The sequence below is a fragment of the Denticeps clupeoides genome, chromosome 13 (genome assembly GCF_900700375.1).
Source record: "Denticeps clupeoides chromosome 13, fDenClu1.1, whole genome shotgun sequence".
NCBI classification, from domain to species: Eukaryota; Metazoa; Chordata; class Actinopteri; order Clupeiformes; family Denticipitidae; genus Denticeps; species Denticeps clupeoides.
The window spans coordinates 19,654,933-19,667,080 of NC_041719.1; the positions used below are offsets into that span (position 1 = coordinate 19,654,933).

At 41.9% G+C, this 12,148-nt stretch overlaps 1 protein-coding gene and 1 non-coding gene across 4 annotated transcripts in view; both read right to left on the reverse strand.

The window, feature by feature from the left end:
- Positions 1 to 384: 384 nt before the first annotated feature.
- pde4cb (phosphodiesterase 4C, cAMP-specific b) overlaps positions 385 to 12,148 on the reverse strand; it is a 61,848-nt gene continuing 50,084 nt past the window's right edge. For all 3 annotated transcript variants that reach the window (XM_028999908.1, XM_028999909.1, XM_028999910.1), the window contains 14 exons: positions 9,021 to 9,212; positions 8,166 to 8,202; positions 7,828 to 7,901; positions 7,654 to 7,703; positions 7,201 to 7,313; positions 5,645 to 5,738; positions 4,910 to 5,082; positions 4,519 to 4,617; positions 4,116 to 4,280; positions 3,854 to 3,953; positions 3,539 to 3,693; positions 3,143 to 3,265; positions 2,664 to 2,846; positions 385 to 2,586 (listed from right to left, as the gene is read on the reverse strand). In XM_028999908.1, the coding sequence (XP_028855741.1) occupies positions 2,068 to 2,586; positions 2,664 to 2,846; positions 3,143 to 3,265; positions 3,539 to 3,693; positions 3,854 to 3,953; positions 4,116 to 4,280; positions 4,519 to 4,617; positions 4,910 to 5,082; positions 5,645 to 5,738; positions 7,201 to 7,313; positions 7,654 to 7,703; positions 7,828 to 7,901; positions 8,166 to 8,202; positions 9,021 to 9,212 (2,077 nt within the window). In that variant the 3' untranslated portion in view covers positions 385 to 2,067. The remainder of the gene's footprint in view (positions 2,587 to 2,663; positions 2,847 to 3,142; positions 3,266 to 3,538; positions 3,694 to 3,853; positions 3,954 to 4,115; positions 4,281 to 4,518; positions 4,618 to 4,909; positions 5,083 to 5,644; positions 5,739 to 7,200; positions 7,314 to 7,653; positions 7,704 to 7,827; positions 7,902 to 8,165; positions 8,203 to 9,020; positions 9,213 to 12,148) is intronic.
- Positions 6,856 to 6,967, reverse strand: LOC114802768 (U5 spliceosomal RNA). Its single transcript, XR_003751783.1, has one exon. It is a non-coding gene; the product is annotated as a U5 spliceosomal RNA (small nuclear RNA).

Consider the following 12,148-nt stretch of genomic DNA (forward strand, 5'->3'; position numbering starts at 1 on the left):
AAAATAATTTAATTAATAAAATGTGGACCTCTCTTTGAAGGAAACTGCTTGGTATATCTATTCAGTTCTGAGAACGTGCTAGTGCCAGTTTATTTCTCCGTGTGAGAACAGTGCAGGTAAGAAAAATGGAAGAGCTGTGCCCTCGTCTGGCGCCCTGTTGTAATGACGCCAGTACAGCTGCACACATAAACTCACATTTTGACTGACATGAAGCTACATGCTTTGTATATGATGGTATACACAGCGTGTACCATGTTTTACCATAGAGAGAAATAGTTGAACAAATTTAAATATAAATTAACATAACCGCATAACATTAGTGTATTTTCCCCACTTTTGCATTATCAATGTCAAGAGTTTATAATAAGAAGGCCACAAAAAAGCTATCATTTTAGATCTATAATTTATTGTTTGTTCTCAAGAACAACCTGAAAATCTAGAGACCTTTGGTTAAACAAGTGGTAAGCCACTCGATACAAACCTATGCTGGAGTGACACTGACACACCTTTTAAAGGTACACTTGAATTTGCTCCAGATAAAAAAGTGCTCTTTTACAGTACAGTACAGTACACAAACTAACACAAAGAATAAATAACAAAGATGGCAGAACATAAATGGCACATACAGATTAAAGGCATACAACTTTACGTCAGTGGTGTTTATCAGAACAATTATTTTGAAATATTTGGACACTGCAGATCTGGATTTAAGGCTCTGTTAAACAGAACATTGTCAAATGCATGAAGCCTTGCTGAAATACTGCCGATTTCCCTCTCGTTCACTAGTGTTTAGTCCCATGTGTTGCTATCTGTGTGATGAGTGTTTAAAGGAAGAGGCGTGGGTGTTTAAAGACGCAGACATCAGATAAGAACAGCATTCTCCCAGCATTCCAATCAACTAGCTGCCTTCTGTCCCAATATTCTGATTCCCTGTGATTATGGTTGTAAAGTGCTCTATCATGGATGTTGTCTCACAACAAATGCCACTTTCTTAAATCTCATATGAGACTAAAAACATAAAAACAGGAGAGTACACTAAAACACAGAACAAAGAGACACTTGTACAAACTGAGTGATGCTAACTTGGGATATTTCTATAAAGGGACTACAGTCAAACAAATAAAATTAAAAGTTAAACTAATTCTGAGGCAATATTATGAATATCATAATATCAGTATGGTTTAACTCACAGTTATACAGTTCCAATAGTAGCTTGTGATATTTTATGTGCAGCTCATCCTGGTGCTAAAAAATGAACAATTCTGATTAATTCCTTACGTAAAATGAACTTTCACAAACTCTGTTTAACCATATAAAAATGTAAAATGTAGACTTAGAGGGTAAGGGCCTACCCATTAAATCCCTGCTACATTAAAAGGTTTTTCCTCCTCAACACCTTGAGGTTAATGTCTATAACTCAACATCCTATTTGATAAAATTGCCCATGTCCCATTAATAAATAGTCTATTTAGTTTGCTAAAATGAAAAAACACTAATTCATGTAAAACACTGTTCCGACTGTTTGGTCTCTGTTTGGTCTTAGAGTTTTTCTTCTACAGGACTAGTCATATTCATACTCAACAAGGATAATTAGGGATAGACCTAAAACATGTTAGATGGCAAATTAAAAGGAACACCAGTGGCACTAGTGGCATTACTAGCGTCCCACTGACTTATTTTAAAACAAAACAAATTTTCTAATCACTCAGAGGAAGACGCTCTATCGAAGGAGAGCTCTTTGCAAGGTCAGCATCACTTTAGAGTGTGCTTGTAGTCTATGTGCAAAGAGAATACCATATACAGTAGTCTGTGTCCAAGACATGACAAATAAAAAAAAAAAAGAGAAAGAGAAACCAAAAACACTGCAGATGAATGCTGGGAGGGGAAAATATTGAAAACATTCACTGTCTAAAATGTTAGCGTGAATGAGAGAATGAAAGCTTTTGTCTGATGCATCATCTCCAGGTTGATCACACACACTCTGTATGTCTCCTTTAGTGGCTCCATTCTTATTGGTGCGGCCATTTTCACAAGCCATTTTAGAACCATGAGGGCTGCCATTCAGTGTTATGTGCCAAACTGCAAAGTTGACACGCTTGTGGCTTCATGCTCTGGTTCTTGCTCCTTGGAACCATGGTCGACTATGCCAGTGACCATTTCAGTGGGGACCAATGTTCTGTGCCCCCCTGACATGGTCATTGAGCCCAGTGTCCGACCTGAGTGTGGTAATGGTGGCCGTGGTTTAGCGTTGGTGAAAGTTCTGGAGGTTGAGAGCAAACACTCGGTTCCCGCTTGGGACTCGTCCTCTGTGGGACTGTCTGAATCTGACTCCCCCTCCTCCAGGGTAATCTCGAACTGGAATTTGTCCACAGTGGAGCTGCAGCCCCCTGAGCCATCACCCAGAGCACCTGTTGTGCTGTCAGGTCTGTTCTGCTCTTCAGGAGGTGGAGAAGGACTGCGGGGGATCATGCTCTGGTACCACTCTCGATTGTCCTCTAGTGTGTCCAGGATTTCCTGAGCATCCGGGTGCACAAGGTCAGCCCAGGTCTCCCACAGAGGATGGACTATGTAGTCAATAAAGCCCACCTGGAGGGAAACAGAGCAACCATGTGAGAATATCTGAGCTCTTGAGCTATTAATGCTGTCACATAGAACACACTCACCTGAGACTTTTCTATGGAGGCATTGTGTTTGTCACACATGGGGCTGATCTCCATGCCTTTATCTCTCTCACGGTCACCCTGGGTGAAGAACTCTACCATGATCCTATCAGTCCACTGACGGTACAGCTCCAGTGGTTTGGTAGGATTGCTGAGGTCAGCACAGTGCACCATGTTCTGGAGAACCTGTGAGATCAGTCAACAAAGGTCATATCATTATTTATTTATTTGTTTCTTGATTTTTGAGAAGTGATTGTCATTGTGAAACAGTGCAGCACAGCACACGGTGACACAATGAAATGTGTCTTCTGCTTTTAACCCATCACCCTTGGTGAACAGTGAGCAGTGGGCACTACTCAGTGGCACCTCAGTGGTACTTGGCGGATTCAAACCGGCAACCTTCTGATTATGGGGCCACTTCATTAACTGCTAGGTCACCACTGCCCCACCTAGCGGTGGCATAGAGCCAGACTGAGACTGACCTGTATGCGATCAGAGTAGTTATCCAGTAGCAGCACGCCAAGGCTGGTCACCTTCTTGGTCTCAACCATGGTCTTCAGGTCAGCCAGGAAACTCATGTGTTTGGACATATCAGTGGCTAAAACCTTCAAAGGGAGAAATGTCAATTTATGAGTGCAACAATTTCCAGGACGTATCTTCTTGCAAAGGTTCAAAATAAATGTTCCTGGGATGATTATTTCTCATATAGGATTCAGACAGTCTAAAATAAGAATAGCCAACAAATAATGCAAACACATGTATTATCACATCTAAAAACCTGACAGACATTTTTACCAATGACTTCCTAATTACACAATAAGAATTTTACGGCATATTGCAATAAGTGTGACAAATATCATGACATATCACAACCTCACCATGTCAATGACCATCTTGCGCATTGACTGTCTCTGTTTTTTGCTGAGGTTATGGAAGATGTCACAGTTCTCTTCCTGAAGCAGCTTGAATCCCACAGCCAGGTGATGGTTCTCCAGCACTGAGGCATCGTTGTACATCAGAGCCAGCTCAGAGTCTGTCAGGCAGGCAGACAAGTTAGCTGCCAAAAGTATCAATGTTGATAACAGCCATTCTAATAGCTGGAATACACAATGTGAGCCCAAATACCCACAACTTTTGTTTCGCATTAAAATAGAGTATTGTCAAGGTTCTGTGTTGTTTCATTTCGCATTTACTTGTGTTGATGAGGAACTGGTTGGACACCCCGGGGTGGTCCACGTCATGTATGGCACTGGCAAAGAGTGCAGCCATGATTTCAAGGTCAGTAAAGACAGCCTAGAAAAGAGGGAGAAGAAGGAGTGTGAATTTTATGATGTCCTATAACATGAATAATAATTTAATGACATAAACAATGTTTGACAATGTTAAAGAGAAATGTGAACAATGTTAAGATAACTAGTGTAGAAAGTGCAAATCACAATGAATGAGCCATTGGACCTCCAGTGCAGGGCTTGAGAGGAGCACGTGTGTGGACTGCACCACATCAGCAGCGTGGATGTTGTTGTGGTAGGCTACATCTGTGTGGTAATGGTCTTCCAGAGTCATCACAAATGTGATGAAGGTATCCGATGAAATCTTAAAAGATTTGAGTAAATCCCGCTCCTAAAGTAGAAAAAATATGTATATTTATATAAGTTCATATCAGGCTAAACAAGAGCATGAGGAGGTAGAGAAGGGGGGTGAGGGGTGCACATGTAGAGAGCCTAATACATATGCCTGTAATATGTCTGCAGCTGGGAAACAGTAAACTAGAGTAAATAATCAACTTTCTAAAGCACTGGCATTTTATCACAGTTATTATTAAATTACATGAAGTTGCTTTGATGTGAAGAGCCACTACCTGAAAAATGGAGTACATGATGACCGTCAATGGACGGTTCCCTGAATATTCTGCTACCTTGAAAATGTCTAATCCCCATTGGTTAACGTTGTCCAGTTCCTGCATGATTAGAGACATAGAGCGTCCAGGGTGGTCCTTAGTAAATTGTAAAATGCAAACAGGATTGATAAAACACACAAACAACTAAATATAAACAACAAAATACATAGTGAGCAAAATAAAATTGTATATACATCCACTCTTAAGCTGCTATGAAATTCACATTACCGAATTTCCTTCCCACCATGCACTGGTTAGTGCTGCTGTCACACACGTTATCTGTACAATGTTTTGAACTAACTGTATTCTTGCATTCCTTCTCAGCATGACCCAATGCTTTAAGGCCACCCACCTTGGCCAGCAGGCCCTCTTCGTTAGTGTTGACGCCGAAGCGTGGGATGCAGCAGGGTGCGAGGCTAGGGCTATGGGTCAGTTTCTTTACCCCGCTGATGTGGGACATTGGCCGCCTCTTCTTATCCTTGTCCTTGAGTGGTGGGGAAAGGATCTCCACATCCTGCTGTTTCTCTGGAGGACAGAAGAACGTCAACTCATGAAAGCATGTGAAATTGAAAACCAGATCTGTTGCATTCTGCATGGGAAACATCAAATCAGCAGCAATAAAGTTTCACTAATGTGAAGAGGAACAGGTCCCACACCAACATCACTGTACTTCCTTTTCCTGTCAGCTAATGCCAGGGAACTCATCCCCAGCTTGACGGAGGACAAAAACGAGGGATCTCGCTTCAGACATAAAATCCATCTTCTGCATATGCAGCCATTTCTGCAAGGCCTTTCCCCACAGGAGCGCTAGTTAAACACCAAGTACTGACGCACAGCCACGCTAATAATATTACTGTTGCCATGGCAACCACAGACAGCGGGTCAAGGAATGTTGCCTCATCCAATCTCCTTGACCTTGCTCCCTGGAAGCACATTCTAAAGCACATGGAAGTAGTAGACAAACATAACAATAAATGGATTGAAGAGACTCATTCAAACCCGGGTGGGGACAAGATGAGGTGGAGGGAGTGTCATGCCAGACACACACTTCAATTCTAAGGACTATCTAGTAGAATTTAACACTCACCTAAAAATGTGCTGGCAATAAACTCTGAGACCTGGTTTCCTGAGCGGCTGGTTTCTGAAAGCTGCGTCAGTTCTCTGTTCAGCATCCTCTTAAACTATAAAGGAGAAAAAATTGAGTGTTCTATTTTACAAACAAACACACATAGCAATAAACAATCATACATGTTATGTGTTAAAAACAACTGAAATGCTGTAAAAATGGGAAATACTAAATATATAAAATCTTATCTGTTATAACCAATATCACAGGGGCAGTGGGGCCTAGTTGCTAAGGAAATCTACATTTACAGCATTTATCAGACTCCCTTATCCAGAGCGACTTACAATCAGTAGTTACAGGGACAGTCCCCCCTTGGAGCAACTTAGGGTTAAGTGTCTTGCTCAGGGACACAATGGTAGTAAGTGAGATTTTAGCCTGGGTCTTCTGGTTCATAGGCGAGTGTGTTACCCTCTAGGCTACCATCACCCCACCCTATAGAAGAATCTACCCGTAATCAGAAGGTTGCCAAAGTGCCACTGAGGTTTTCTTGAGCAAAACACTGTCCCCACACTCTGCTCCCCGGGCGTTTTAATGGCTGCTCACTGCTCACTAAGGGTGATTGGTTAAAAGCGTAGGACACAATTCGTTGTGTGCACCGTGCGCTGTGCTGCAGTGTTTCACAATGACAATCACTTCAATTTCACTTTCAGTAAAAAAAAAATGTGTGTTGTGTTGAGATGAGGTTGATTTGGTGACCACACTAACAATGCTGGGAATTTTGTATTGCAGGTAGAGAGACACATTCATTTACATTTACATTTACATTTACAGCATTTATCAGACGCCCTTATCCAGAGCGACTTACAATCAGTATTACAGGGACAGTCTCCCTGGAGCAATTTAGGGTTAAGTGTCTTGCTCAGGGACACAATGGTAGTAAGTGGGATTCGAACCCGGATCTTCTGGTTCACAGGCGAGTGTGTTACCCACTAGGCTACTACCACCCATTCCTACTCACTTGCACACAGTCGCGAGATTCAGACAAACAAGTGTGCACTTCTCACATGTCACATCAGGGTGGGGTGTGTGAGACCCTTGGTGAGCAGAGGGCAGCCATGACAGGCGCTCAGTAGCACCTCAGTGGCAGCTTGGCAGATCAGGATTCAACCAAGAAGGAGAGTGATTATGTGACCGCTTCCTTAACCACTAGGCCACCACTGCCCCAAAAGTGTAGGTCTGTCAAAACAGAGCCACCAAAAATATTGTGGGCTTGTTGATGCCCCTCTCCAAGGAAATCTTTAGTAAAAGGCAAAAGATTTGTACGTAATGGGGGTGACTGTGTGTGAATACGTGTGTGTCTCTGGTGCACGTGAAAATCAATCAGCCCTTCAGCGCTTAAACTCTAAACCAGGGTCCATTCACATGCAATATGAATGAATGAGGAAGGTGTGTGCAAGCCTTTACAACAAAATCTGTGAATGGCAACAGTGGGAGAAGCCAGTCACATGATTCAGTAGTTTGTCTGTGTCTCCCACATGCTCACCGTGCATCATCTGTGAGTCTGAGGGAGGAGTTACCTTGTTGGATGCCATCTCACTGACAGAGTTTCTTGTCTGCAGGGTCTCCAGTTGGTCCAGACACCAGTCCAGTTCCTCCAGTGTCTCCACAGCCAGCTTCTGATATGTCTCATCTGCAAGGAACCATGTCTGGTTCTCAAACTGTGGTCAGTTTGCTGCTCTAGTGCTACTACAGGAGATGCTGACATTATTATAGTTTTTATTATTAATATCATCAGTCTAGTACAGGTAACATCCTCACTTGTTGTGTTTGACTGCATTCTTAACAGAGAATCAGAGTCTGAGGTGGTGTTCATTGTGAAAAGTGTGAGAACCACTGCCCTACTGCCAGAAAACTGATCTGTTGATTCAAGCAGTATATGTTATAAATGTTAATTATTGGTCAGTAAGGTCTTTTGTGTGATTGCCCTTTACAAGCAGCATGCAAAAGAGCAACAATGTAGCACAGCTGACCTGGTCCACTGGGATTACACATGGAGGCAGGGTTGTTGATCGAAGTTCTCCTGCAAATGGCAAAGGGGCAATATACTGCACTCAAACTCGTTAATCTAGTTGTACCAGCCAGGAATATAACTAGTTCATGTCACTTTCACTAGTTGCTTTAAAGGAAGTGGAGAAAAGCCTTACTTGGTCACCACACGATCTTGCAGATGGGTCAGAACAACAAAGTTACTCCTCACAGTCCTCAAACTGGCCAGGACCTATGAGAGAAGATCAGCATACATGCAATTCCACTTTATCATGATAATCAATTTCTTTCACCTCTCCTGTCAAGGGTATAAATGCTGTGGCAGATGGTGTGAATATGGTGTCTGTGTGTAATATGGCAATGAAAAGTGTTGCTTCATGCATACAAAAAATACAAGTTTAGTCACTTGACTGTTACTCCCTCCATTAGACTAAACCCTTAATAGGATTTCTATTTCTATGTTAAATACACATTTTATGAATGTTCTTACACTTACCTGTGCAAATGGTGTTACGATCATGTCTTCTCCATGTCTGAAATCACAGCAGGGACAAGCTGTTACAAATAAAGCATTCAAAGGACCCCTGCTGCAGGGAAGCTAAAGAATGATCAAGTCCCATTTTATCAAATCCTAAAAGCAACACATCTGGGGCCTGGATGACACTACATGTAGGTGTCTGAGGACAGTTTCCCACAGCCATCACACAGAAGACCAATATCACATTTTATGGAAACTCTTTCTGTGTAGGAACCTATAAAGTTTTCTGGCCACCAGGAAAGAAGAGTTGAGCTTCACAGTAAAGGTTGAAGCTGAAGGGATTAGCACAGCAAAAACTGCTGACATATTGATTATTCTAACAGATGGTCATGAAAATAAAGAAAACACATTAAATGAGAAGGTGTGTCCAAACCTTTGACACAGTATCTCATAAAATTGGGCACAATTTGGAATTTTTTTTGTTCCATTTTAGACATTAATGTTAGTGTGTTTAGATATATGGAGGGGACAGCAAATTTATACTGTTATACAAGGTGTACACTGACTACTTTACATTGATTCAAAGTGTCACATCTTCTGCGTTGTCCCAAGAAAGATATAATGAAACATTTCCTAAAATGTGAGGTGTACTTACTTTTGTGAAACACTGTACATGCACTTTGGGTATCTCTCCAAAGCAGAATTATGAAATAAAGACACTCCTACCACCAACTCTGTGCCTACATTAATTCATTTTTTTCATAATTCACCCACATGCATATCACTGAGCTAGATGGTCAATTTCAGTGAAAACTTAATGAAGTTTTTAAAAAAAATTTAATGCTGAAACTGTAACTGTGAGAGGGGACATACAGCTCGCTGGCGGTGGACGAATTTCTGGACATAGCTTTAGGAGACAGGTCGAAGTCCGAATCTGAGCGATACAGGAAGGACTCGCGCCGCTGGCTGTGGGGAAAGTTGGCCTGCAGGACAAGTCCCGAACTTGGACTCGCCTGGGGGTCCAAGGGGCTCCGGCCCAGAGAGAACCCATTGTCAACATCGAAACTGCAGACAGGGAAAGAAAGACACATATTTAGTTTGGAACTATCCAAGCTTTACTGCTGCTGCTATATAGTGTAGCAGCTCCTAATGACATTTTCATAAATGTTCTCAATCTCAGAGGCATCATGGACACAAAATAATAATAAATGTACTTTTGTCTGTCCACAGTCTCTGCTGATATTATTCAAAGAATGAAAATGCCATATGAGTGAATTCAATAATTACCGGCACTGCTCTTTCAATAGTCAACATAAGCTGTGGCTTGTTAATATTAGAAAACTAGATCACTATATATTCATGGAAACTTGCATACATAGCTAACTCTCATTTATAGTTATTTCTCCTGTTGATTAATGTGCACTGACCCTGTCAAATAAAAAAAATTCTGGGTGAATGCAGTGTTTAATTGAAAATTACTTGTTGCTATACTAGGGGCAGTGGTGGCCTAGCAGTTAATGCAGTGGCCCTGTAATCAGAAGGTTGCTGGTTCGACTCCCGATCCACCAAGGTACCACTGAGGTGCCATTGTGCAAAGCTCCCAACACACTGTTCCCCGGGCTCCCCAAGGGTGATGGGTTGAAAGCAGAGGATACATTTCATTGTGTAGACTGTGTGCACAGGCACTGGGAAGCTTTTTTTTTTGCTGGTTTTAAATGATGCTAAAGCTCAGCTCCATCAACCTTTCTAGAGTCTGTAAATGGCACAACAGGCACAAATGTTACAAAACAGTCATGTGACGCCTGCATTCACATTCACACAGAAGAAAGGATGAGACAAGAAAAGAAAAGCCAGAAAAGACATCTTTGAGGACAATTTGAGCCTTCTGCTGATTCCCCATCCATTCCTCTGGCGACCGCCTGCCTCATTCTCAGCTCACTGAGCTGCAGACCATGGTCAGATCTCTCCGCAAAGACACTGATGCAATCTCGTGGGATTAAACGAAGGGCTATTTCTGTCTTCCAGTGCCTTTGCTGGATTTCAAGGAAGGAAGGATGTGTTTAGAGTGACCCAATTATGCAGGCATCCCTTTGGGCAGCATAGCTTGATTGTTTTTTTTTGTGGACTGGAGCCAGTGTTGTTCCAAAAAAAAAAAGAAAACATGAGATAAAAATTATAGAAAAGTGCAGGCTGTACTCTTAAGGCAAACACAGGATCTGCTCCGCCATTGCTGCTGTGTGTTGTAAGCTTGGCTTGTGAAGAGGTCGTGGTGGAAATGAGCTCCAGCCCTAGCCGGAGGCAGTGGCAGGGGCAGTGGTAGCCTAGTGGTTAAGGAAGCGGCCCCGTAATCAGAAGGTTGCTTTTTCGAATCCCGATCCGCCAAGGTGCCACTGAGGTGCCACTGAGCAAAGCACCGTCCCCACACTCTGCTCCCCGGGCGCCTGTCATGGCTGCCCACTGCTCATTTAGGGTGATGGGTTAAATGCAGAGGACAAATTTCACTGTGTGCACTGTCTGCTGTGCTGCTGTGTATCACAAGTGACAATCACAATCACTTCACAAACTGTTTACAAACATTCAGTGTTTTTTTTTTAAGGAAGCAGCTCCATCTAGTGCTACAACTGCAAATTGCAGCAACCTTGCATTATAGTTTTCTCTGTTGGTTTGGTTCATTTCTTGAAACAGAATCTGCATTCTTAAAACTTACAGTTCTGCATTTGAGCTCACTAGCAGCTCACTAAGTCCATATCCCTCCCAAAACTGTTTTCAAAAACTAGATTCCTTTCCCATATAAACCATCAAAATCTCAAAGACCTTTCTCAATTGCTTTGGCACATTCGCATTCACCAAAAATACCTGGATGGTTCAGCACAACACCATGGATGACCTGCAAACCTAATTCCTTTCTCAAATAAATAGTCAGCGCCCCCAAAATGCGGCATCCCTTTGGCATTCTGTATGCACTTCTAGTCAAAAGAGCTATATGTTTTGTCACTGTGGAAGAAAATAATACAATTATGTATAAAACTAAAAAAAGAAAAACTCCCCAGAGACTGCTCCCCGGGCACCTTTCATGGCTGCCCACTTCTCCCTCAGGGGATGAAGTAAATGCACTGTAACAGTAAATGCACTGGGTGCATTGGGTGCATAACAGTAAATGTACTGGGTGCTGTGCTGTGGTGTGTCACATGTGACAACTAATCACTTTCAAGCAGCCTTCAAAGTTTTGAATTTATCATGAATTCATGAATTGTCATGAATTTATCAAATGTTCCAAAAAATTCATATATGGTGTTCATGGGTCTGTGTTCTTGACTAATTTAACAATTGAATAGAGGATTCTGAATATGATTACTTACAAAATGAAATCATGCTGACATGTTTTGGAGAGAACAACAATTAGACTTAGAATTAACTAATCATTTTATATATTTGTTTGGAAAATGTGCTAAATGTGGGCTCATTGTGTTAACTGTTGTACATAACCATTTGCAAAGATGAACAGAGACACTAAGACAATTGCAATTTGATGAAATCAATTAGAAATGCCATTCTGTTCTTAACAGATTTGCCCATGTTATTTTGAGAAATGAAATGAGCCAAACCAATGAAGAAAAACTGTAAATAAACCAGATAAACCTTGAACTATAGCTCTAATCCAAGCAAAAAAATCTTACTTAAATTCTTAGAATTTCTCTACATTCTGTCCCTATCCTTCCTTTCATCATTTTGCTCAGTCAGACCATTCATTTAGCGGTTAACGCAAAGACCTGTCCCCCTCTGTAACCCCAGAGGGTCACTGGAGGTCTGGCTGAAGGACAGTTGGCTCAAGCCAGGTCTCAGATCCCTCCAGGAAGCTGCTGAAAGGAAACTGTCATCTAACATAAAACAGTGAGGACATCAGAGGAGCTGCTGAAGCAACGTTTCCTGCGCAGTGACACAGCTGCCACTCTTTCTTTTGACTCTGGCCTGAACATAAATAAACTGAACAGTTACAGACT